The 25,669-nt window shown below is 50.2% G+C and overlaps 1 protein-coding gene across 1 annotated transcript; it reads right to left on the bottom strand.

Annotated features, from left to right (window-relative positions):
* Positions 1 to 1,019: 1,019 nt before the first annotated feature.
* MCM2 (minichromosome maintenance complex component 2) lies at positions 1,020 to 20,571 on the bottom strand. Its single transcript, XM_073351362.1, has 16 exons — positions 20,524 to 20,571; positions 18,344 to 18,531; positions 17,390 to 17,565; positions 14,797 to 15,060; positions 13,628 to 13,847; positions 13,041 to 13,248; positions 12,166 to 12,300; positions 11,697 to 11,888; positions 10,151 to 10,244; positions 8,998 to 9,248; positions 7,929 to 8,055; positions 7,571 to 7,683; positions 6,371 to 6,613; positions 5,235 to 5,417; positions 3,455 to 3,610; positions 1,020 to 2,280 (listed from the first exon to the last, which is right to left on the bottom strand). The coding sequence occupies exons 1-16, from the start codon at positions 20,527 to 20,529 to the stop codon at positions 2,170 to 2,172; spliced, it is 2,667 nt and encodes an 888-aa protein (XP_073207463.1). The 5' UTR covers positions 20,530 to 20,571; the 3' UTR covers positions 1,020 to 2,169.
* Between the last annotated feature and the right edge of the window lie 5,098 nt (positions 20,572 to 25,669).

Genomic DNA, 25,669 nt, shown 5'->3' with positions numbered 1-25,669 from the left:
CACTGCAGAAAGGCAGCATAATGAGCCAATTATGGGACAAGAGTCACATGCTACCCTAGATCTCTGGCAGGGATGAAACACCGTTGGCTGCCCTGCTGCCAAGAGTTATAGCCGTGTGGAGATGTGACCTATGGATAGGGAGCCACCAATGCCAGTAACTGGAGACAAGTTCTGTGAAAGGCACCTAAACACCAAGGAGTTTGCTTGGACCCCACACGGCAGGTACGGCCATTTCCAAGTCACGTTCTAGAGTAGGTGGGGGCAGTCTAAACCCAGGTTTGAGGCTGTTCTACACCAGCCAGGCAAATTGCATTTAAAACCAACTAGCTGAACGGCTCTTGGACATGGTTCAGGGCTGTGCCACAGTGAAATGTAAGTAGCAGCCACTCAGCCACGACTGCAGATTGACATGGAGGCAGTGTATTAAAAAGGAAGGGAACTGGGGTTACAGTGCTGCAGTTTAAGGCCACGGTCACAGTGCGCTTCACAGGAGAATACGGAGATCCAGTGGAACCCAACAAGGGCTTGGGTGGTTCAGAACAGTGATTGGGCCTGGCCTGGCCATCAGACCCACACACACTATAGAAACCAGAAAAAGTCCACAGACCCAGATATCATTCACAGGCCCAGCCACTACTGGCCTCAGGCAGAAATGGTAGAGCGTCTATCATTCCCCTTGCCCTGTGCAGCAATCTCCTATTGTCTCATCACCGTGAGGAAATGCTGAATAGCCCAGAGAAAACTACTGCATGCCCAGTCTGTTCCCCACCCGCCCATCCCCAGCGCTTCAATAGGTGCCCAATCCGTTCCCACTCCTCCCGACAGCGACAGTTACCTGGTAAGTGCAAGAAGTGCAAAACCAGGGCCAGGATATCAAACCCCAGGAGATAAAATGGCTTCTCCCTCTCCCTGTGAGCCTCCATTTTGAATGGTGGAGCAGACACACAGCAAGACAAAGGATGAGAGCAGGCAAGCCGCTCAGTCATGCTTATACTTCCTTACAGCAGTGGGGGAAAATTCCCAGAGGAATACGAACACAGGCATATTCAAAACACATGTATTTAAACACACAGTAAAAGAGCAAGAGACTCACAGTCTAATATACAAAAAGCAGGTATGACACAGGAACGTGTTCAGACCCATCCGTCCCCCCAACAGATTTCTTTCTTCATGTTGTCCTCCTGGGGTTCTCGCCACCACAGCTCTCACATCTGTGGGGTCTCAACTGACTTTGCCCTTAAGGACACGGAAACACTTTGCACTGAAGACAGGCTCGCCAGCCAGCGTTCTGTACAAGCTGAGTTGCTTTAGGACTGGCGGGGGGGGTGATGCTTCATTCCTAAGCCCACAATATAGCTTAGGTTCTGCTGCTTCTTCCAGTTCTGACCCACACCCCTACCTAGGGCAGAATGTGCCACCCACCAAGGCATTTAACAACCCACTGGGGACTATGGACATTGCCCCCATGCAAGACAGATGCAATACCAGCCCCTTCCCTTTGCCAATAACCACTTAAACAGCTCTAATGTTTGAAACGTTCATGTTCTATGTGCCATGTTAAAGTCTCGCCAAGCCCCTCCTGCTGAGCCCAAGCACAAGGTCACCCCATGAAGGGGCCAAGGGAAACATCAACTGTCAGACCCAAGGGATTCAGCCCGGGAGGCCAGTTTCTCTCCATCTCCACACACCAGTCCTGATTGCTATTTGTTAGGCAGTAACCAGAAACAGAAGGAGGCTGAAGGCTATGGTGATCTCACTGGAACGTGTCTGCCAGCGAAGGAACGCCCTTCTGCTGGTACTGCTCCAGCTGTGTCTTCAGGGGGAACCTCAAGCCAGAGCTCAGCATGGAGGAAGTGGGGAGGGTATAAAACATCCAGCCCATGTCACCACCAGCAATTCTCACCTATCAGGTTCAGCTAAGAGACAAAAAAGAGATACCAAAGCTGCTAACAGACAGACTTAGCTAGGCTTTTACCTATTTAACTCTGTTCTATTTACAAGTCCTTCTGCAGCTCAGCACTCCTAAGGCACTCCCTTAATCCATAAGGCACAAAGCAAGAAGGGAATGGCTGAGTCCTCCAATTCTCCTATTTGTGGTTGCATTCTTGGGTGGGACACATGCCAACTTCTCCTCTCCCTTGCGGGTTGTTAAATGCTCTGCCATGGTCCTTAGAACTGCTGGACGATCACTTTCCGTTTCACCTCGCGGCTGAACTTGTTCATCTTGAACAGTTCGCTGTCGTAGAAGGCAGAGAGGGTGTGAATGTTGATCTGGCGAGCCTGGGAGAAGAGAACAGAGGGAGATCTTAATGCTCATTTCGGAAAAGGACTTTCCACTGCAGAGGGCTCACACCATTCATGAAAATGAGCAGTTTCTGCTCAGCAGAGGCCCAGGCTTGCAGCAGGTCAGGACTGAGGAGAGCTGCATGGAAGATGCTAGCTCAGCACCTGCCTGCCCTTTACTTCCATTGGATCTACAATGCAACTGTAACTAGAGAAAGTGGAGACCCATCATATGCAGCATGCACCAAGTTACACTGGAATTTCTGATCTGCACAAGAGCCTTCTCAAATAAGAGTGGCTGAATTCACAAACCACTCTGGTGGACCTGACATTTGAAAGAGGTACAGTTATTAGGCATGTTCCATGACAGGGACCAAGAAGTAAAGGAAGGAAGGAATGGGAAATTTGATACTCTACTGGTGCCATGCACTGTTCAGAGACCTCCCCCGTGAGGGCCAACAGTTCAGTTTTCTTTAAAAAAGCTTACAGGCAGACAGGGAAGCCGTAAACATTCAGTGACTGGTGGGGTGGAGGGGAGGGAGGACAGGAATAGGTTTGATCTTTACTGATCACTGCTTGTATAATCACTTGTTTTTCCCAACCTGTCAGCTCATTGTCCAGACTAAACTCCTTGGGCTCTGCTGTCCGAACACTGCAGCACTAGACTAGCACACGAGAACCAGAAGACAAACCTGATTAGGAATAAGTGAAAGCCACTATTCTATTACCCAGATGGGAGAAAAGCAAAGAGGCAAGAGACAGACTGAAAGCTAAAAACTTCATTTAAAATGGCTTACGTTGAATGCCACCTTCTTCTGGTGCAGCAACTCAGGCAAGGACGTTTTCAAAAACATTATTAGTCTGACAGCGTCCCTTTAAAGGCAGCTATGACCCTAGGGCAGATTGAGAGTGGTAACAGAGTACCCTAGAGAAGGCTCTTCAAAATAAGCATCCCAACTCACAGTCTGCTAGGGCTGGAACAGCTGGTTTCTTGCTCCTCTCTGGTATCACAAGCATCTCCTTTTACATACAGCAAGGAGAACTGTAGACCATTAGCACTGAAGGTTAAGGGAGAGCCCAAGGATCGAAGAGTAGAGGGAAGGAAAGGGTCCGAATCATGGAGCAGTCAGTCCCACTGGGCAGAGTGCAGTGCACAGAACCTATCCCATACCTTATCCACCAGATCTTTCTCTGGCACTTCAATGGTGTCCTGCTGGGCCCCGTAGCGGTTCCTCTGATACATCACCTGTTCTGCCACAAGCTGTTTCAGAATAAACAGCAAGAGCTCGTTGTTGTCTCGTCTGAAAGCCAGGTAACGGGAAAAGGTCTGGGAAGCAAAGGAAGAGCCAAGAGGGTTAGAGCCAGAGGGCCACACAATCTAGGATCTGCACGCAGGACGCAAGTGTAACAGCTGGTCTACACTTAACAATTACATTGACTTAGCTACACCCATCAGGGATGTGAAAAACTTCTCTTCGAGGGCCGTGGTTAGCTCAACCTAATCCCTGGTGTAGACAGAAGAATTCTTCTGTTGACCTATTTAATACCTCTTGGAGAGGTACATTATCTACATTGATGGGAAACCCCCCTTTTGGTAACGTAGGAAATATCTACACTACAGTGGCATAGCTGCAGCTGTAGCGCTTGTAATGTAGACATACTGTGTGGGACGGTGAGGCTTAAGCTGTCAAGTGAAAAACAAAAACATTCATTTCCATTTCACACCCTCCTTCAGGGTTCTGACTAACCTTTGGAACACAGGCCTTTGCCAGCCATGTTAGTGGCTCAGGAGGCATTTACAGAATCCAAAGGGTGAACATATTTACTTTAACCAGGCTGAGGAACCTCCATCAGGTGCTCTCTGATCTTGCGATATAGGATACTCCCACAGGCTTAGGAACCAACCCTGATGTTCCCCAAAGGCTGAAAGACAGAGCTTTTGGGGGAGGGCCTGCCCTTGGGAGAAAGGTCTATATAGAAGCATAGTCTATATATGGCCCCAAATTCTACAGGTTTCACAGTGACCGCCCAAGCTTAAAACTTGCTGATCACAGCCCGCAGCCAAGAAAGCAGCCAGGAGTCTCACAGACCCAAGCAGTAACTTGAGCTGAGCCAACTGAGCTGAGCAGCCAGCCAAAAGCAGAGCATAATTCAAAGCCAGAGTCTTTGGCTCTTAGAAAAAAGCATAGACACTTGCACATTAAAACCAGAGTGACCAGGGTGCAGCCCCTTACCTTCCCACACACACACACACACACACACACACACACACACACACACGCACGCCGCCCAAGCTGCAACAAAGGAGCTTGTACAATCGCCTACTTCTGTTTGGTCACCATTAAGCTCGTAACAACAGGATCAGAGCCCAGTGCCAAAGCACGAAGGGAGGAGAGGGAAAGAGGAGAATGAGGCAGCACAATGCTCCTGGTACACAGAGGCTGGATCATACATGTCTCCTTTAAGATAACTTTTTAACACTTCTCTAAATCTGGTTCCAACCTGGGCACAGTGTAGAACAGGCCCGGGGTGCTCTAAATTACACATGCTTGTTACAGTCTTCTATGGGCCATTTTGCTAGCCCAGAATAGCTATATCCTCTCCATCCCCCAAGATGCCCTGTACATCAATGCTAAACCCCAAGATGGGTTTGTTCTATGGAGGCAGTATAAGCCCTTTTAACCTTTCCAGAGCAGGCAGAAGGACTGTACCATAAAGCAGCTTAAAGCGCTGGCTACAGCTTGGGCTGTTTTCAGACATTGTAGCTTCCCCAGATCCCTGCAGAGTAACACGGAGCTGCTCACTAAGGCCCTGCTCGCACTGGGGTCAGAGGTAAAGATCAGTGTTTTAGCCACTGTCCAAACCAAACTGGTTTCCAACCCAGTCAGTTCAGATGGAGCCTTAGTCTAGCTGGTTAAGTGACTCCAACCCATGAGCTCCTTCCCACACACCTTCCGCATGCTCCTCATGACGCTGAACTTCTGAGTGTCAATGAAGCTCTCCAGCATCACCCTGATAGCCATGTTGACGTCGTCCTCCACCACATAGTCCCGCAGGTGAATGCGGGCGTGGGCCTCGGCCATGCGGATCATGGACTCGATGTGACGCACCGTGATGGGGATGCTGCCAGTGGCCTATGGAACAAGGGGAGGGACAATATTACAAGGGCACACAGAACATGAGAGATAGGAGACCAGGCTCTTTACACAGGCCCTTCTCATCCCATGCATGTCTGTTTGAGATGCAAGGCTACCTACTGTAGGTGACTGGTCATGAACCTTCATGACCAAGGAGCTTCAGAAGCCAAGGAAACCACACCACCTGCTGGCGGGCATAGTGCAATATGGAGAAAGGCAATTGATACTTATGGGCAACAGGCAATACCGTTAATTCACTTAAACGTGTGCTATGAAGGGGTTTTTGCCCCTTATCTTGCTTATTTACGATGAGAGGCGCGAAAGGGTTATTCCCCCTCTCCCAATTCTTAGTAGGGAAATTAAAAAAAAAAGAAAAACGAAAAACGGATGAAGCCAGACATTAAACTAAATTTTCCCAAGGTCCACGAAACTCCTTGAGGTCCCATCAGATTCAACTGAGAAGAGGAAGATCCAGGATCCCTCGGGAGGAGTCCATAGTCACAATGGGAAAACACTGCAGAGCTCGCCTGCTGCCACACCACTTCCCTCAGCCCCCAGGGGTGAAGGCGGAGAATGTGACCGCCTCAAAGGAAATCCAAAAAGACATGGCAGGAACATGGGATTCCACAGCAACAAAGCCAATATATCTAAGATATCTCCATGGATTCCTACCAGAGAGCAAGGTGGAGCAGAACGTATTAGACCTGTGGCATAAAAAACCTCGCTACTAACCTTTACATTCAGGTGAGGCAGAACCACTTATTTACCAGGTGTCTCTACAATATTGGACTCAGTCCACCCCTTATGGTGAGGTGACCTAGAGCTTCATACCCAGATACTATGGTGATGGACACAACATGAACTAGTAGGAAGATCTTGGGGTAGTCCACTCCTGATCCAGGTAGCTCACTCCCACTTCCCCACAAAGCCCTTTATTTAAGTCTACTCACCATGGACTCCTTCCGGAGATCACTGTACATCCGGGCCACCTTGTCTTGGTCCATTTGGTTTAGCTTAGGGTGGACCTTCTCCTTGGCATAGATGATGTATTTCTTCAGGATCTCTTGGGGGATGGGATCCACGCCATAGGTGTTAGGGAGGATAATCTCCTGGGCATCTCCATTCTCTACGTCTTTGCTGCCAGGGTGGTGTTTGATGTGGCTTCCCACGACAAACCGGGCTAGCATCTCGTCCTGCAGGACAATGGTAGGAGTAACAGGCACTGCAGCCATTGCTGCTTCTGCAGCTGAATTCTACCAAGCAGCTGTGTGCTGCAGACAGACAGAAGCTTGGGGATAGGTGTGCAGTCGGCCAATGGTTGTACTCAGACAAGGGGACCCAGACTGATTCCCACTCCATCACCGAGGCTGGCAAAGGCTTGAAGAGTCACACTCAGTCTTTGGAAAAGGGGAGCAGGGGCTTCATGGCATTCAACAATGATCCCAGTGCATGTTGGAGCCATGTACACTGGTTCCAAATGGGAATCTCAGCCAGTCGCCGGGTGGAGACTGTGCCATGATAGGGACATGTCACATTTATAGAAGCAATGTCATTCTTTTGTAGGGTGGGGTGGGGTGGAAATCCTCACTATGCAGGAGGTAAAATGCCCCAGGAGCAGAAACAGTCACAGGAGATCTCACAACGTGAAGGATGGGGCTGTACACAGCCCTGATAGACACCTAGGTTTGAGTAAGGCTGTAGATGATGCTGGGAGATGTTGTCGCCTCTTGATGGAGAATGGGGGGGGGAAGGAGGATGAAGCTCTCTTGCCTCAAGAGAAGGGGTGTGGTGCAATCCTCTACATGCCCTGAAAGGCCAATTCAAGGAGTTAGCCACTTGACTGGCCCCAGGGTGAAATGGAGACAGAGGCATTCAAGGAATTGGATGAAAGGCATGTAGCTGGAACGAGGCAAGTCTTAGGGGTGGAGGTTGGGGCCCCCAGCAGCCTGTAGTCACCGACTTGCTGAGGCTTAAGGGGTTTCATTTGGCAAGAGCACCAAGGCAAGGGGTAGCTCTGCCCCATGCTCCCCTTCCCACCACTTCAGTGCTCTCGCAGCGTGGCAGGTGTCAGCACCTGACCAGCTCCCTGTCAGCGTGGGCAGTGGCACCCCCCACCACTGCTAAGCAGTGGGTCACCCTTTGGCTCGTACCTGAACTGGATCCACCGTGTCTCTCACCACACACAGGATATCGAATCGGGAGATGATGGGCTCTGTCAGATCCACGTTCTCCGAGAAAGTCAGCGACGGGTCATAGCGCCCACCTGCGTCACAGACGGATGCCCTCATGGTCAAACGAGCTCATGTGCTCTCCCCGAGAGACCCTGCATCATAACCTTGTTCCTGTGGGTTTGGTTTCTGCCTCCAGACTGCATGTGTCGTAACAGGGTTAGAGGGTCTGGAGACCGGAGGTACATAAAGAGGCAGTGCAGTAGTTCTGGTGACTGCAGAACTGATACCATGCGTCTGAGACAGAGACCCCCTGCTCTCCTGGTCCCCAGGTACTTACCTATAGGGTTGGCAGCAGCAATAATTGTGCAACGGGCCTGCAGAGAGGTGACTATGCCAGCCTTCGAGATGGAGATGCTTTGCTGCTCCATGGCTTCGTGGATGCTGGTCCTGTCCTGGTCATTCATCTAGGAGAAAGCAAAGACTTTAACATACCCTCCTGCAGGATAGTGGGCATCAGTGTAAGAGGCCAAGTGTGAAGGAACACGTTACACAGGGCCTCATGGTCCAACTTCTATGAGCCTACACTAGGTGTGTGTGGCTAGGGTTGCAGCAGGGAGGGAGGGAGAGGGGAAAAAAAAAAGTCACCAGTCCCCACCCACTCCGCAAGAGCTTGTACAGAGCTGATAAACTCGTTTTAACATTTCCTTGGGCAGGAGAGGATGTAGGGTGGATCCATGAGCCCCAGGTTAGGGGGCACAGATATTTCAAGAACAGGAGGCATCTGCTTCCTTCACTGCTACGAACTGCCCTTATACACTCACATTCATTCCTTACCTACCTGCTGCTGGACCTGTGGGGGCTCAGCAGATGGCTTGGATTCAGGCCAGCCCCCTCTATCCGACTGTGGTGGCAAATTTTACTTTCACTTGCTCTTAGGGGACCCATTCAAATCTGGCCCAGCTCAGTAGCAAGTAATAGCTCACACCACCTCATGTGGTCTCAGTGGCCTATGGGAAATGGTGTCTCCATGCAGTTCTTAAATACACTGGCACCACGCCACCAGAATGGTCACTCGTTAGCCCCAGAGATCAAAGAAAGAATGGGAGACAGTCTGAGCTCCCTTCATCCCTCCAGGTCAGGGCTGAAGCGAGGGGGAAAGGGAGGCACTGCATGAGGGGTACTTTGATAACTTTCCTGAGCATCACACACACATGAACTGCATTGTGAGCCTAGCCGGGGACTAACAAAGGGCATCTACACCAGCCTGGGTCATTCTCTCCCACAAGCAACAGACAAAACACTGGTGGGGGAAAACAGTCATGAGCCACTGAACTCCTCAGCCAAGAGAGCCCCTAACCCACACCCCATTAGCTCTGCCTTACTGCGTAGATGAAGTCAGTACTCACCTTGTCAAACTCATCGATCAAGCAGACACCCCTGTCTGCCAGCACCAGCGCCCCTGCCTCCAGGGTCCACTCTCTGCTGACTGGGTGCCTCTGGACATAGGCAGTCAGACCAACAGCAGAAGCACCCTGGCCAGTGGTGAAGATGGCTCTGCTGGACACCTTCTCCACATACTTGAGGAACTGAGATTTGGCTGTACCCGGATCTCCGCAAAGCAAGACATTGATATCACCACGGACTTTGTGTTTGCCACCTACAGCCAGGTCAGAAATAGGAGAGGACTTAGAGGGCAGTATCATTGTTAAAGTATATAAAAGCTACTTTTCTCTAATGGAGCAGTATGTAATCGAAAGGAAAAGAGCACTAAGAAGGGGTGAGTGTGTTTGACAGGGAAGCTTAAGAAATACAGCGTTGGGTGTTCTCATGTTTTGTTAGCGTTTGGCAAGAACTGTGAAATCTCACGGTTTCCCTTGGACCAGGAATGTGCAGGTGGGTCCATTAGCACTCAGGACACTACTTCCTGAGCAAAAGCCAGGAAGTCTTGTTTAAAGATCAATTCCTTCTGCCTCCCTCTTCTCCTCCTATCCCCCACCCCCTTCAGTGTGAATTTGAGTTGTGAACATTTCAGGGGGGTCCCAATTCACTCACCAATGGAGTTACACAAGTACAAAAATCCACCCAAATAAATCTGCAAGAGATCCAGGGTCACCAAGCTCTACATATTGCTAGCCCAGGGGCTCTCGGCACTCCCCTTGTGGAACCTGGTTCTTTTATATGTAGGTTTGTGATGTTGCATTTCTTCCCCCAGTTGAAATAAGACACTTTGTACACAACGAGGAAGCAGTGAGGATTCCCCAGGCATCAGATTTGCACAAGGACACTAAACCCAGAATGCTAGGGGCAGAGATATGTTAAGCCCAGAATGCAAGAGGCCTAAATTCTAGCTCTTCAGAGCCGGGACCTCATCTTCAGTCCATGTATTTTTACTCCTGTAGACTGGAACTTATGTTCCTAGTTCTATTCACACCCTTACTTTTTTACTCCTGATCTTCTTACCCAGAAGTCACATTACAAAGATAATTCCTAACTGCCTTCACTGCACCAGTAGAAACAGGGCTGGAATCACACACTGAATACAACTGACAACACACCTACCAGGGTTTTTGGGTTCACCACCAAACAGGGCAAGGGCCAGGCCTCTCTTGATGTCTTCATGCCCATAAATAGATGGAGCGATGCTGGCAAAGATCTGAAAGGAAAGGCAGAGGAGTTTTCAGTGGCCCATTGTATTCAACATTTAGCATGAAAAGCAGCAAGACTCATTAGCTACACGGCTATTCTAATCAGTGCTTGAAGTCACCCTGCTGACATCAATGATTCCTTTATTATATAGAGAGGAACGTCTCATCAATGCAATAATATGACCGATACACTCCAGAGGTTCTAGGATAGCCCAGTGTTGATGAGCAGGACACATTGTGCAATCCAGTGCAGGATTCGCTATTACCACTACATTCATACTTGGCACTAAATACAGCCAAGAGACTGCATTTGTTACTTTGTGTTCTGAGTTAGAGATCCTGATTCTGGCTGAAGCCTGTTTAAATGATACGTTAATATTTGACAATTATCAGCAGGAATAACTAAGATTGGAAGATCTGCTGTGCAGATTAACGGCTCAAGACCAAGTATTTAGATTACAGGCAATTGGTTTTTTGCATGCCCAATCAAGACAAGTTCTGTCAAAATGTTGGATATTGGTCACTACTGATTTCAAACGTACGTCTTTTTTGGACAAAGAACTGAAGTTTTATTTCCCAAACTCTGGCTTTATAGATGTATCAGCTCCACCCAGTGGAAGTAAAGTTACAAACATCAGACTCTGCAATTAAAGACAGAATAGAGATGACCGAGATCTCATCCTTGCTAAAGGATCTGAACCCACCACATTATACTCTTCCTGCCTATGGGTGCTCAAGACATCCTTAATCTGGCTCTACGTCCTTTAGTGTATCAACTCAGATCTTGGCAGGTTACAGGGTTGCTAACTGAACAGTTTAAGCCAGTCTTATTCCTTGCCAACCTGAAATCACAACCCTCTATTAATAAGGCGCAGGGACAGAATGTTTTAAGGGGGAAGATGCTTGTTTTAGACTCTCGCTCTTTTCGAAAGAAAGGCGAGAAAGACAGGAGATGAGACACAGAACATTGGAGCTAGATCTTGTTTCTGCTAGATCTTGTTCTCCACCAGGCAGCCACTGCTTCAGGGAGACACCCATCAGCTGGCATCAATGTAGTTTCAGAATTGCCCCTGTGGAGTCTCTCTGTCAAGTCTGGTGGCTTCCCCAGTCACCTTTTTCTATTTTATCCCTGTTGTGGTGTGAAAGGCTTGTACAAACAAGATGGGAACTGACTATCCAGGAGGAATGGTGAAGTTGCTCCTACATGAAGTGCTGACAAAAAATGTACGAAGCAAACTAAGTGTCTCATCCACCCCACTTCAGTTTCTCACTCTCGTTGACAGCCATCTTAGTACTACAGGGGGCAAGACATTTTCAGAGACAAGCTGATTTTTGAGCTGATGGTGTCCCTCTAACTTGAGATGTCCCACTGTAATATCACGCAGTTTAACTCCATTCTCTGATCTGGACTCATGCAGACAACTAGATGCCAGGAGGAGAAATGTTTCAAGCAGACTCACTTTCTCCCCAATTTGCTCATCCTTAGACAGGCCTATGAGAACCTTCATGTCCTCATCAGTCAGTTCCCCAACTGCCACCTTGTTGTCCTTCTTGGCAATGTGATTTGCCATGATCACTGTTGCAAATACTGGGAATCCATTGGCTGTGTTCAGTGAGCCATCGTAGTTGTTGTGATAGATTCCTGTTAGCTCCTAGAAAGCACAGAAAGGGATATGGCAGGTTAATGTCTAGGTAGCAGGAAAATACCAATGTACATGGCACGAGACTGTCTCCTCCTACTAATGCTCCATTCTCAAGACACTGGAAACATGACTTTCAAGCCTAATCTGACATGTCTTGGAGCTAAGACAGCCCCTAATTTCACCCCTCCCCACATACACACACAGAAGTGACAGTCCAGGTCCTCACAATGCCCCCACAAGGCTGAGAATAAGTTTAACTGTGCCATGCTCACCCTAACGAACTTACAATCTCATCCCCTGGTTTGCAGCTGTCGACCAAGTCAGCAAGGAGAATGGCATCCTTAGAGCGAGGGAGCCTGCCAGCTGCCACCTTCCCAGGGCTCTCCTGGATTTTGATGCGCTGGTAGTTCTGGTAGACAGTCTGTGATAACAAACGTGAGTTGCACAATGAGTCAGACACCCTCAGAGCCTGCACGGGTGCTTTTCAAAGGGCCTTTGCAGACGAGGCCAGGGACAGTGCTAGAGCAGTTAGTTTAGACTTTACTAGGCCCTGGGTAAAGAGCGGGGGCCAGGATTGGCTGGGGATTGATTAGAAGTAGCTTTAGGGCTAGAGGCAGTCCCCTGGATAGACAGCCCTGGAAATGGCAGAAGCTTCTGCCGTGTTGCCCCGACAAAAGTATTTCACTCTCCAGCACCCACCTGCATGAGGGAGAGGTTAGTAGTATTTACCCATCCAACTCCTGGCTTCACTGCTGAATCACTTGGGTAAAGACCACCCAGCTTGTAGGGAAGAGCATGGTATAGTGGTTAGGTCAATGACTGGGAGCCAGGAGCTTTGAGTTAGTGGTTCTGCTATTATCTTGCAGTGACTCTGTGGCTCAGATCCCCATGCCATACAATGAGGAGAGGAGGGTGGTTTGGAAGGCTCAGTGTTTGCAACCCTGCAGCACCTTCAGGTATCTACATACTGCAGGGGTCAACATAGTATCAGACATGCCCTTACACCAGCCAAACAGATAAAGGACTCTCAGGCCCAGAGTTAACTGGGTCTAGATCCAGGGACCAGACCTGTCATCAATCCAGTTCCTTATTGGACAAAGGTGAGAAGCAGGCACCACTGCAGGAGACGTGTTAACATTGTATAAAGGGTTTAAATTTTACCTCTTCCATGTTGATTTCAAAGGGGCCAACCGACTGACACTCTGGGCAGGAGCCGGGCTTCACCTCCTGGTTCTGGGACTGGAAGAAGGGCCCCAGGATGAAGCTGCACTTGCTACAGTTGTACTTGACCATGCTGAGCTGAGGCAGGACCCCTGTGCAGCTCGTCACTACACCGCTGGTTCGGATCAGCTGGTTCAAGTGAAGCTGCCTAAAGAGAGAAGAGAAGACACTGGCAGGCTCCAGGGAAGGCAGAAGGACCTGCCACAGTCTCCTTGCAGCATGCACAGCTGGTATGATACCCAGTGGGGAACACTTATCAGTGAGTCTATTCTCACAGGTTTGTGATTTATCTTTTGGGGAATCAGAAACATTATCCTTGAGCAACTGGGTTACTTTAATAGCAGAGCCCATCACCCTACCGAGACAGGCTGGATCTGCTGGCATCCTTCCCCCAGCATATCCCAGAGTTCCTATTTTCTCACACAGAACTTTAGTCACTGTAACTCCAGCAAGCCTGACCATCCCAAACACGTGGTCCAAAGGCCCTCACAGGACCGGCCATCATCAATACCAACTCCACTACCTACCGGAGTGACCGCAGCTCTTCTACCAGAGGCAGATGCGAGATACGGACATGGATTTCCTGAGCAATCCGGTCGTATTTGGGGTACATGGCCAGCACCACTTCCTTGGCTGCTTCGTCGAAGATCTTCAGCATTTCAGCTGGGGCCTCTGGCAGGAAGTAGGCAAGGACATGCTCCCGGGCAGCCAGATCTTCATAGTTCACCACCAGGCTCTCTCTGTTCTCTATAGGGGGAACAAGTAGGGTGGATTTCATCTGTAGTCAGTATTCTCCTGTAGCCAATGTTCTACTGCATCTCTTCTCACTAGTACCACATTTCTGATTGCTGAGTTGACAAAGAACATGGAAGCTTCCCAAAAAGCACAGAAACCCAGTGCAATGTTTTCAAGACTGAATGGCCTCGCCACAATGCCTGGTCATCCAACCACCTCCAAAAAACTAAATCAGCAAATACTAGCTCCTGAGATGTTGTGCTAGATAACGGACCCCAAAATTTGTGCGTCATGTAAGCTTTATGGGGCAGGGACCGACATTTTGCTTTTTTCCTGTATTTGTACATAACCTAGCACAATGGGGTTAAACTAATAACACCTACACAAACCACTCTTAACAGATTCAATTAATTTTGCCTTTTCGGTTGGCCAACTATTCTTTTTCTTCTTCAAGATCAGTCACCAGCATTTATGGCTCGCTACTATAAATTCTAGGCTGCACTGCTGAGGGAGACTGATCTCCTAAGTCATATGACACAGTTTCTGTTCCCTGTTTGAATGATCTGGTTCCTGGTGCAAATGATGCCAAGAAACAAATGTAAAATTCTTCTTCATCTTGTATTGGAGCCTGTAAGCTTCCAATCTGCACTCCTGTGCAGCACTTCCTGCTGGCAGAATTCAGCTGCACAGTGGAAAGTGAACACAAAAGGGGCACGAATTAAGAAGTTACAGTAAAGTTTGTAGCCAAGTTCTGCGTTATTCAGCCATCTCCATTAAAAGCAAAAAAGCCCCTGAAAAAGCTCATTCAGCATTTGGGGTAGACAGGAGAGGAAGAGGACATATGGAACAGACCGCTGTAGAGTGCCACAGCCAAGGAGGAAGAATTGTGTTCTACTACAAAAAAAATATCCAGGTGGGTCTGCTCATCTGCCGTTCCCACCCGCCCCACAGTCAGCCATACCTTTGCACATGTCACTGATCCTCTCTTTGAACACATTGTGCCCATGGTCATCCACATGGGTCTTCAGAAAGTTTTTGAAGCGGTGGTAGATCTCAAGCCGGGGAGCCGCCATAGACACCCACTCCCTTACTGAATGTCCCTTCATGTCTTCCAGATTCTCAATGCTCTCAATCATGTCTTCATCCTCCTCCTCTGCCCCATCTGCAGACCGTTCCGCCAACCGCCTCTTCCGGGAAGGACGATCCTCATCTTCATCATCACTATCTGACAGTTGAAAGAAAAAGAGAGGTCACTCAGAGTGGACATCCTATTCGCTACACCTCCCTGCCCCACTCCCTACATATATAATGAATGGACCATAATGTCTTTGTAAGCATGGTCAGAAGTTCCCAACACATAGCCAGACCAAACTAAGCTCTATTCTACCACCACAGAATCATAGAATTGTAGAACTGAAAGGGGCTCAAAAGGTCTTCCCAGTCCCTGGCACTCAAGGCAGGAGTAAGTATTATCTAGACCAGTGGTGGGCAACCTGCGGCCCGCTGGCCACAGCTCCCATTGGCCCAGAACGGCAAACTGTGGCCACTGGGAGCTGCCTGCTGACGGTCAATGTAAACAAACAGTCTCACAGCCCGCCAGCGGATTACCCTGATGGGCCCCGTGCCGCATGTTGCTCACCACTGATCTAGACCATCCCTGACAGGTGTTTGTCTAACCTACTCTTAAAAATCTCCAATGACGGAGATTCCACAATCTTCCCAGGCAATTTATTCCAATGCTTAACTATCCTGACAGCTAGGAAGTTTTTCCTAATGTCCAACCTAAACTGCCCTTGATGCAATTTAAGCCCATTGCTTCTTGTCCTATCCTCAGAAGTTAAATAGAACAATTTTTCTCCCTCCTCCTTGTAACAATCTTTTACGTACACGAAAACTTATGTCCCCCCTCAGTCTTCTCTTCTCCAGACTAAACTAGCCCAATTTTTTCAGTCTTCCCTCATAGGTCACGTTTTTTAGACCTTTATTCATTTTTCTTGCTCTTCTCTGGACTCTACCCAATTCGTTCACATCTTTCCCAAAATGTGGTGCCCAGAACTGGACACTGTACTCCAGCTGAGGCCTAATCAGCATGGAGTAGAGCGGAAGAATTACTTCTCGTATCTTGCTTACAACACTCCTGCTAAAACATCCCAGAATGTTTGATTTTTTTTGCAACAACGTTACACTGTCGACTCAAATTGAGCTTGTGATCCACTATGACCCCCAGATCCCTTCTGCAGTATTCCTTCCTGGGCACTCATTTCCCATTTTGTATGTGTGCAACTGATTGTTCCTTCCTAAGTGGAGTACTTCAGATTTGTCCTTACTGAATTCCATCCTATTTACTTCAGACCATTTCTCCAGTTTGTCCTGATCATTTTGAATTTTAATCCTATCCTTCAAACCACTTGCAACCCCTCCCAGCTTGGTATCGTCCGCAAACTTTATAAGTATACTCTCTATGCCATTATCTAAGTCATTGATGAAGATATTGAACAGAACCAGACCCAGAACTGATCCCTGCAGGACTCCACTCATTATGCCCTTCCAGCTTGACTGTGAACCGGATAACTACTCTCTGGGAACAGTTTTCCAACCAGTTATGCATCAACCTTATAGTAACTCCATCTAGGTTGCATTTCCCTAGTTTATTTATGAGAAAGTTATGCGAGACAGTATCAAAAGCCTTACTGAAGTGAAGATATACCACGTCTACCCCTTCCCCCTATCCACAAGGCTTGTTACCTTGTCAAAGAAAGCTATTAAGTTGGTTTGACACAATTTGTTCTTGACAAATCCATGCTGACTATTACTTATCACCTTGCTATCTTCTAGGTGTTAGCAAATTGATTGCTTAATTATTTATTTCATTATCTTTCCAGGTACTGAAGTTAAGATGACCGATGGTCTGTAATTCGCCACGTTATCTTTATTCTCCATCCCAAACCAAGCTCTGGTCTACAGCAGCCCACAAGCTTTAGGTACCAAGAGCAAGTTACAGAGAGATGGTTTAGACACTGGCTTTTCAGAGATTATGGAGGCAAAAGCAAGAGCTCTATGTGGACCCCAAAAACTGTACACAGAGGTTGACATCAGAACCTGTGTCCAGAGAGAGAGAAAAGGGGGACTGGACTGGACATCAGGGTTAATAATTATCCTTCCTCTAAAGGGACCAGCCCATCAAAGATGGGTTTGAAGTCTCCATAAACAGGAGAACAGCAGTTGGCCCAGCACTTACCAGGCATGAGCCCAAATCCCAATATGGGCCTGGGAGCCGTGGCTCAGCAGCAGCCACATCAAGTGCACCAGGCTAATATCGCTACTCCCAGAGCTCCCGAAGTACCCACCACAAAAGGACTATGTAGGGGGGAATTCAGGTGAGCCCACTGCTGCACAGGCCCCTCAAAACCTAGCTATTCAGCAGGCTGTGGAGCTCCTACAGCGGTCAGGCTATTCAGGCTGAGCAAACAACTTGACGCAGCGGGAGAGAGATTAGCTTCTCCCGAAAGGGCAGGTTACAGACAACCACTTTTAAAAATCTCATCGACACGTACCGTAAAGCAGCCCCCTCCTCATGCGTCCCAGGCCACGATCCAGCTCACGGTCCCGCTGCCTCATGGCCTGTTCCGCCGCCTCCCTCTGGCTGGCGGTCAGTTCCTCCACATCCTCATCATCCAAGGCCAGGCCCTCAGGTTCGTAGACATCCAGCTCTGGAATCGGGCGGTAGTCCCTACACACACACAGATCTAGCTTAATCACCTTCGCCGTTCAAATCAGCCAAATTACAGCGTTTTCCCAGCCACTTTACTGTTTGGGGCAAGGTGGTGTCAGAAAGAGCCAGCAAAACAGAGAGAATTTTACAATTCCACGTTACCAATGGCAGACGCTCCAATACTATGGTAACGAATACCAATATACAAACCTAGACTAACAGTCTCTGTACCACACAGCTCCCTGGTTTGTTATTGGACCTGGGGTAGGTGAGGTTTCTTTTTAAATCCAGTTGTAAAGGTTCCAATACTTGTAGAATGAACAGTTTTTGCTTAAGAAGTAGAGTTGCGAGTTTCATGCTCCCCTGCGTGATCTGAGCGAGACACAGTCCAGGCAGGAACTGCACAAGTTCACCCCCGCAGCTCACCCAATGCTCCTCACTCCCCTGCTATCCTAGTCTTGGGCACCTGTCCATACCCCTCACCAGTGCTGTGCAGCCCTTCTGCTGTTCCCATCCCAGGCTTCTCTTCAGCAGACACACCCCATGGCACTGATGATGCCTTTAGAAACATCTGTATAGTTTTAACATGCTGAGCTATAAAGGGCTATTCTGAAGGGTGCACAAACGAGGACCAGGCTGAAGACAATGAGTTATCTCCCTAACACCCATGAGAAGAATCTGAACCTGTGTCCAGAGATGAAAGGCAAACGTACTGTCCCTTTACCAAGGCGCTGCCTGCACAGAACAACCCCAGGAGGCTTCTCACATCATCGCCTAACTGCTGCACGCTCCCTACCTTTCCATTCCATCCCCAATCAGCTCTTCCCCATCCTCCTCCTCCTCTTCGGGGAGCCCCTCGGTCCCCAGCAGCCCCTCTGACTCATCCTCAAAAGGAGGCAGGTCTCTGCCCGGGCTGGAAGTGAAGGCATCTCGCCGAGAGCTACGGGCAGGGCTTGTGGCCACATTCTGGGACTCGGAGGAATCCTGCAGGAAAGGCAGAGTCATGTTAGAGGCCAGCAGAAGAACAGACTGTCCCACAGAGCATGCAAAGGTCTTCCCTCTCTCCCCAATGCAGGGGCCACAGAACTAGGTAAGAGGGAAGGGATGCTTAATGCCCCATGGGACTACCCTCCCAACAGGCCCCATAGCGCCAGAACAGGTCTGGGAAGGGAGACACCATCTCCCCCAGGGGAAAGAATTAAAATAATCTTCAAATTACCCGTTGGGCAGATCATGCTGTGCGCGACAGGAGAGACACACCACCTTTAGGGGCCTCCTCCCCCATGGAGAGCCCAGGGCACGGGGGTGGAGGGTTCCGTGCCCCAGGAGGCCCCGCCCCCATGCAGAGCCCAGGGCACCGGGGGGGGAGGGAGGGTTCCGTGCCCCAGGGGGCCCCGCCCCCATGCAGAGCCCAGGGCACCGGGGGGGGGGAGGGTTCCGTGCCCCAGGGGGCCCCGCCCCCATGCAGAGCCCAGGGCACCGGGGGGGGGGGAGGGTTCCGTGCCCCAGGGGGCCCCGCCCCCATGCAGAGCCCAGGGCACCGGGGGGGGGGGGAAGGGTTCCGTGCCCCAGGGGGCCCCGCCCCCATGCAGAGCCCAGGGCACCGGGGGGGGGAAGGGTTCCGTGCCCCAGGGGGCCCCGCCCCCATGCAGAGCCCAGGGCACCGGGGGGGGGAGGGTTCCGTGCCCCAGGGGGCCCCGCCCCCATGCAGAGCCCAGGGCACCGGGGGGGGGGGAAGGGTTCCGTGCCCCAGGGGGCCCCGCCCCCATGCAGAGCCCAGGGCACCGGGGGGGGGGAAGGGTTCCGTGCCCCAGGGGGCCCCGCCCCCATGCAGAGCCCAGGGCACCGGGGGGGGAGGGTTCCGTGCCCCAGGGGGCCCCGCCCCCATGCAGAGCCCAGGGCACCGGGGGGGGGGGGGGGAGGGTTCCGTGCCCCAGGGGGCCCCTCCCCCATGCAGAGCCCAGGGCACCGGGGGGGGGGGGGAAGGGTTCCGTGCCCCAGGGGGCCCCGCCCCCATGCAGAGCCCAGGGCACCGGGGGGGGGGGGGAAGGGTTCCGTGCCCCAGGGGGCCCCGCCCCCATGCAGAGCCCAGGGCACCGGGGGGGGGGAAGGGTTCCGTGCCCCAGGGGGCCCCGCCCCCATGCAGAGCCCAGGGCACCGGGGGGGGGAAGGGTTCCGTGCCCCAGGGGGCCCCGCCCCCATGCAGAGCCCAGGGCACCGGGGGGGGGAAGGGTTCCGTGCCCCAGGGGGCCCCGCCCCCATGGAGAGCCCAGGGCACGGGGGGGGGAAGGGTTCCGTGCCCCAGGGGGCCCCGCCCCCATGCAGAGCCCAGGGCACGGGGGGGGGAAGGGTTCCGTGCCCCAGGGGGCCCCTCCCCCATGCAGAGCCCAGAGCACCGGGGGGGGAGGGTTCCGTGCCCCAGGGGGCCCCTCCCCCATGCAGAGCCCAGGGCACCGGGGGGGGGAGGGTTCCGTGCCCCAGGGGGCCCCTCCCCCATGCAGAGCCCAGGGCACCGGGGGGGGGAGGGTTCCGTGCCCCAGGGGGCCCCTCCCCCATGCAGAGCCCAGGGCACCGGGGGGGGGGGGAAGGGTTCCGTGCCCCAGGGGGCCCCTCCCCCATGCAGAGCCCAGGGCACCGGGGGGGGGGGGAAGGGTTCCGTGCCCCAGGGGGCCCCTCCCCCATGCAGAGCCCAGGGCACCGGGGGGGGGGGGAAGGGTTCCGTGCCCCAGGGGGCCCCGCCCCCATGCAGAGCCCAGGGCACCGGGGGGGGGGGAAGGGTTCCGTGCCCCAGGGGGCCCCTCCCCCATGCAGAGCCCAGGGCACCGGGGGGGGGGAGGGTTCCGTGCCCCAGGGGGCCCCGCCCCCATGCAGAGTCCAGCCACCGGAGGGGTGGAGGGAATTTCAAGGCCCCGGGGGTCACCCCCTACCCAGACCCCAGCTCCCAAGGGTCATCCACGGCCGGGCCCCGGCACTCACCGCCATCCCTGCTGCAGCTTCCTCTACCGGCTGGACTCCCGCGCGCAAAAAAGCAACCTCACGTGGTCGGCAAAAGCCCGCGAAACCTCATGAATAATTAACGAGCTGCTCATGAATATTCATCAGAATGCTGTGACGAGGCGAGAGACGCGTGGGATTAGGGAAGGTGTCAGGGCGCTACGGGACGGGCCTTGGGCTGGGTGGGAGGAGATGGGGGCTGGCCGAGGGGCTGGGGGGGAGGGGCTGGGATGGGTGGAAGATGGGGTAGGGGGACTGGGAAGGGGGGTTGGGGTGTGTGGGAGGAGATGGGGTGGGGGGACTGGGAAGGGATGGGGGTTTGGATTGGGTGGGAGGAGATGGTGGCTGGCCAGGGAGGATTGGGGGGCTGGCCAGGGTGGGAGGAGCTAGGGGGACTGAGGGGAGATGGGTGCTAGGTATAGGGTGACCTGATGGCAAGTGTGAAATATTTTCCCCGGGGGTGATGGATAAACAAGAAAACCAAAGATCAAGGCAAAAAGAAAAGGAGGACTTGTGGCACCTTAGAGACTAACCAATTTATTTGAGCATGAGCTTTCGTGAGCTACAGCCCACTTCATCGGATGAGTTGTAGCTCACCAAAGCTCATGCTCAAATAAATTGGTTAGTCTCTAAGGTGCCACAAGTCCTCCTTTTCTTTTTGCAAAGACAGACTAACACGGCTGCTACCCTGAAACCTGTCAAAGATCAAGGGAATTTAAATTTGCAGTGCGTTGGTCTCACCACAAGGTGGCACTTTATTTCAGGCACGGGACAGATGGATGGGGTGAGCAAGTGGCATTTCCCGAGGAGACAGACCCATGCCCGCACTTTTCCAAGTGTCCACAAGTACCCAACAAGTTTTTACAGGTACCCAACTTCAGACACATTGTGCCAGATTTTCAGAGATGACTGAATAAAATCCATGGGCGCTCCGGATGCTCAGGAAATCAGGCCCTTGTGTGGCTCAGGTTGGGCAGCTAAGATCAGTGGCTAGTTTTGAAATGGCCCAAATGTTTGGATCCAGGCTTGTCCGCCCCAGGTGAGACTACATATTGGGAAGCTCCATGGGATTGAGAAGGGTAGGGAACCCTTCACACCCATCTGCTGGTATGAATCCAGCTAAAGGCTGTTTTTTACCATCTAACTGCCTGCTGGCTTGAGTGAGATGAGTTTTGTGAAATCAGTCTAATTCCTAGTGCAGGGATTCTCAAACTGGGGGTCACGAGGTTATTACATGGAGGGTCATGAGCTGTCAGCCTCCACCCAAAATCCCACTTTGCCTCCCAGCATTTATAATGGTGTTAAATATATTTAAAAGTGTTTTTAATTTATAAGGGGGGAGACACACGCAGAGGTTTGCTATGTGAAAGGGGTCACCAGTACAAAAGTTTGAGAACCACTGTCCTAGTGGAATGGTGACCAACAAAATCCACTACCACCAGGATTATACTAACTGACCTTCATTTTTGGCAGTCCCAGCAGATGGCAAGGATTGAATGAGCCAAGGAGACTGAACTCTCCTGTCTTGTGGATATAGGGCTACAGTCTCCAGGATCATCAAGTCAGCACCTTCCACCAGTGCTAAAATATTCCAGTAAAATGAAAAAAACCGATAAGTACTTGTGGCACCTTAGAGACGAACAAATTTATTTGGGCATAAGCTTTCATGGACTAAACCCAGTTCATTGGATGCATGCAGTGGAAAATACTTCCACACAAACTTCCTCGTGACTGGACTTTACAAAAACTAGACAAGCCATTTACAACACACACTTTGCTTCTCTACAAAGGAAAAAGGACACTAAACTATCTAAACTACTACATGTTACAAGGGGCCACAACAGTGGTTCCCTTAACTCACCCAACAATATTGTTAATCTATCCAGCTATACTCTTAGCCTGGCAGAAGAGTCGACTGTCCTATCTTGTGGCCTCTCCTTCTGCCCCTCCACCCCCACAAACATGTTACATTTCTGCGGTGACCTGGAATCCTACTTTCGACGTCTCCAATTCAAGGAATATTTCTAACATACCTCTGAACATCACACAAATCCACAGAAACCTTCCTGCCAACACTACAAAAAGAAGGATCCTACATGGACTCCACCTGAAGGTCGAAACAACAGTCTGGACTTCTACATAGAGTGCTTTCGCCGATGTGCACGGGCTGAAATTGTGGAAAAGCAGCATCACATGCCCCATAACCTCAGCTGTGCAGAACACAACGCCATCCACAGTCTCAGGAACAACTCTGACATCATAATCAAAAAGGCTGACAAAGGAGGTGCTGTGATGATCATGAATAGGTCAGAATATGAACGAGAGGCCGCTAGGCAGCTCTCCAACACCACTTTCTACAAGCCATTACCCTTTGATCCCACTGAGGGCTACCAAAAGAAACTATACCATTTGCTCAAGAAACTCTCTGAAAAAGCACAGGAACAAATCTACACAGACACACCCCTAGAACCACTACCAGGGGTATTCTATCTGCTACCCAAGATCCATAAACCTGGAAATCCTGGATGACCCATCATCTCAGGCATTGGCACCCTGACAGCAGGGATGTCCAGCTATGTAGACTCTCTCCTCAGGCCCTACGCTACCAGCAGTCCTAGCTATCTTCGAGACACCACTGACTTCCATTAATTTACAATCCATTGGTGATCTTCCAGAAAACACCATCCTGGCCACTATGGATGTAGAAGCCCTCTACACCAACATTCCACACAAAGATGGACTACAAGCCGTCAGGAACAGTATCCGTGATAATGTCACGGCAAACCTGGTGGCTGAACTTTGTGACTTTGTCCTCACCCAAAACTATTTCACATTTGGGGACAATGTATACCTTCAAGTCAGTGGCACTGCTATGGGTTCCCACATGGCCTCACAGTATGCCAACATTTTTATGGCTGACTTAGAACAACGCTTCCTCAGCTCTCATCTCCTAACGCCCCTACTCTACTTGCGCTACACTGATGACATCTTCATCATCTGGACCATGGAAAAGAAGCCCTTGAGGAATTCCACCATGATTTCAACAATTTTCATCCCAGCATCGACCTCAGCCTGGACCAGTCCTCACAAGAGATTCTCTTCCTGGACACTACAGTGCTAATAAGCGATGGTCACATAAACACCACACTATATCAAAAACCTCCTGACCGCTATACTTACCTACATGCCTCCAGCTTTCATCCAGACCACATCACACGATCCCATTGTCTACAGCCAAGCTCTAAGATACAACCACATTTGCTCCAATCCCTCAGACAGAGACAAACACCTACAAGATCTCTATCAAGCGTTCTTAATACTACAATACCCACCTGCTGAAGTGAAGAAACAGATTGACGGAGCCAGAAGAATACCCAAAAGTCATCTACTCCAGGACAGGCCCAACAAAGAAAGTAACAGAACACCACTAGCCATCACCTTCAGCCCCCAACTAAAACCTCTCCAGCGCATCGTCAAGGAACTACAACCTATCCTTAAGGACAATCCCTCACTCTCACAGGCCAGTCCTCGATTACATACAGCCTCCCAACCTAAAGCAAATACTCACCAGCAACCACACAACAAAAATACTAACCCAGGAACCTATCCTTGCAACAAAGCCCGTTGCCAACTCTGTCCACATATCTATTCAAGGGACAGCATCATAGGACCTAATCACATCAGCCACATCATAAGAGGCTCATTCACCTGCACATCTACCGATGTGATATATACCATCATGTGCTCCTCTGCCATGTACATTGGCCAAACCGGACAATCTCTACGCAAAAGAATAAATGGATACAAATCAGACGTCAAGAATGATAACATTCAAAAACCAGTCGGAGAATACTTTAACCTCCCTGGTCACTCAATTTCAGACGTAAAAGTTGCAATTCTTCAACAAAAAAACTTCAAAACTAGACTCCAATGAGAAACTGCAGAATTGGAATTAATTTGCAAACTGGACACCATTAAATTAGGCTTGAATAAAGACTGGGAAAGGATGGGTCATTACACAAAATAAAAACTATTTCCCCATGCTAATTTTCCCCCTACTTTTACTCACACCTTCTTGTCAACTGCACCTTCTTGTCAACTGTTTGAAATGGGCTATCCTGATTATCACTACAAAAGTTTTTTTTTCTCCTGCTGATAATAGCCCTCCTTAACTGATTAGTCTCGTCATATATCTTCCTACCGTATTTTCCACTGCATGCATCCGATGAAGTGGATTTTAGCCCATGAAAGCTTATGCCCAAATAAATTTGTTAGTCTCTAAGGTGCCACAAGGACTCCCTGTTTTTTTTGGTTTTTTTTTGCTGATACAGACTAACACGGCTACCACTCTGAAACCTGTCACCAATAAAATGAGATTTCCTTGAAGCAAAGTAGAGTGAATTGGAACAGTTAGAGATGCCATAGTGACAGCTCTGCCAGGGGTCCACCAGGGGGTTAACAAGGTTATACAAAGTCTGCTAAATTTCTCAACCTCTCAGGCAAGTAGCTGTTGTCTGACCTGGTATTGTAAAATGCTTTGAGATCTACGGATGAAAACACTATTGTTATTATTAATAATAAAGCCTATGTTCCCATTAGAAAACCCAGGAAACAAAATGAAAATGGAAAGATGGAGACAACATTGGAAAGATGAAGAGGTAGCACAGTGTCACACCTTTGAGTGTGCACCTATGTAAGCCACAGACCTAAGCACAGAGGTGTGGAGAGCTCAATACTTATTGATTCCAGATAGAAAAGTATTTATTAAGACTTAGGCCAGAGGACCGTGTGTGTGTGTGTGTGTGTGTGTGTGTAAACAATGCGACCGTATGGGTCAGCATGGTAGGCAGTGGGCTCAATGCACCAGCAGTCTAACCATTGTCAAATTTTTTGTAGGCTTCGTGGCAGGGGAGAGTTTTAAGGAGCAATTTGAAGGGAAGATAATTAGTTAGTTTTGCAGAGGTTTATGGGGAGCTCCTCCCAAGTGTGAAGGCAGAATGGGAAAAGCATGACAGTGCTTGTGTGAAAATTTAACAAGTGGGCAATGGAGGTTGGTTGACATCTTGATAATGAATGACAAGGTTTAGGTGGGAAGGGATGGCGATGGGGATTGTCAAAGGTCTGGAAA

Source organism: Lepidochelys kempii, chromosome 7 (assembly GCF_965140265.1).
Source record: "Lepidochelys kempii isolate rLepKem1 chromosome 7, rLepKem1.hap2, whole genome shotgun sequence".
In the NCBI taxonomy this organism is placed as follows: domain Eukaryota; kingdom Metazoa; phylum Chordata; order Testudines; family Cheloniidae; genus Lepidochelys; species Lepidochelys kempii.
This window is presented reverse-complemented; position numbering and strand designations above follow the sequence as displayed.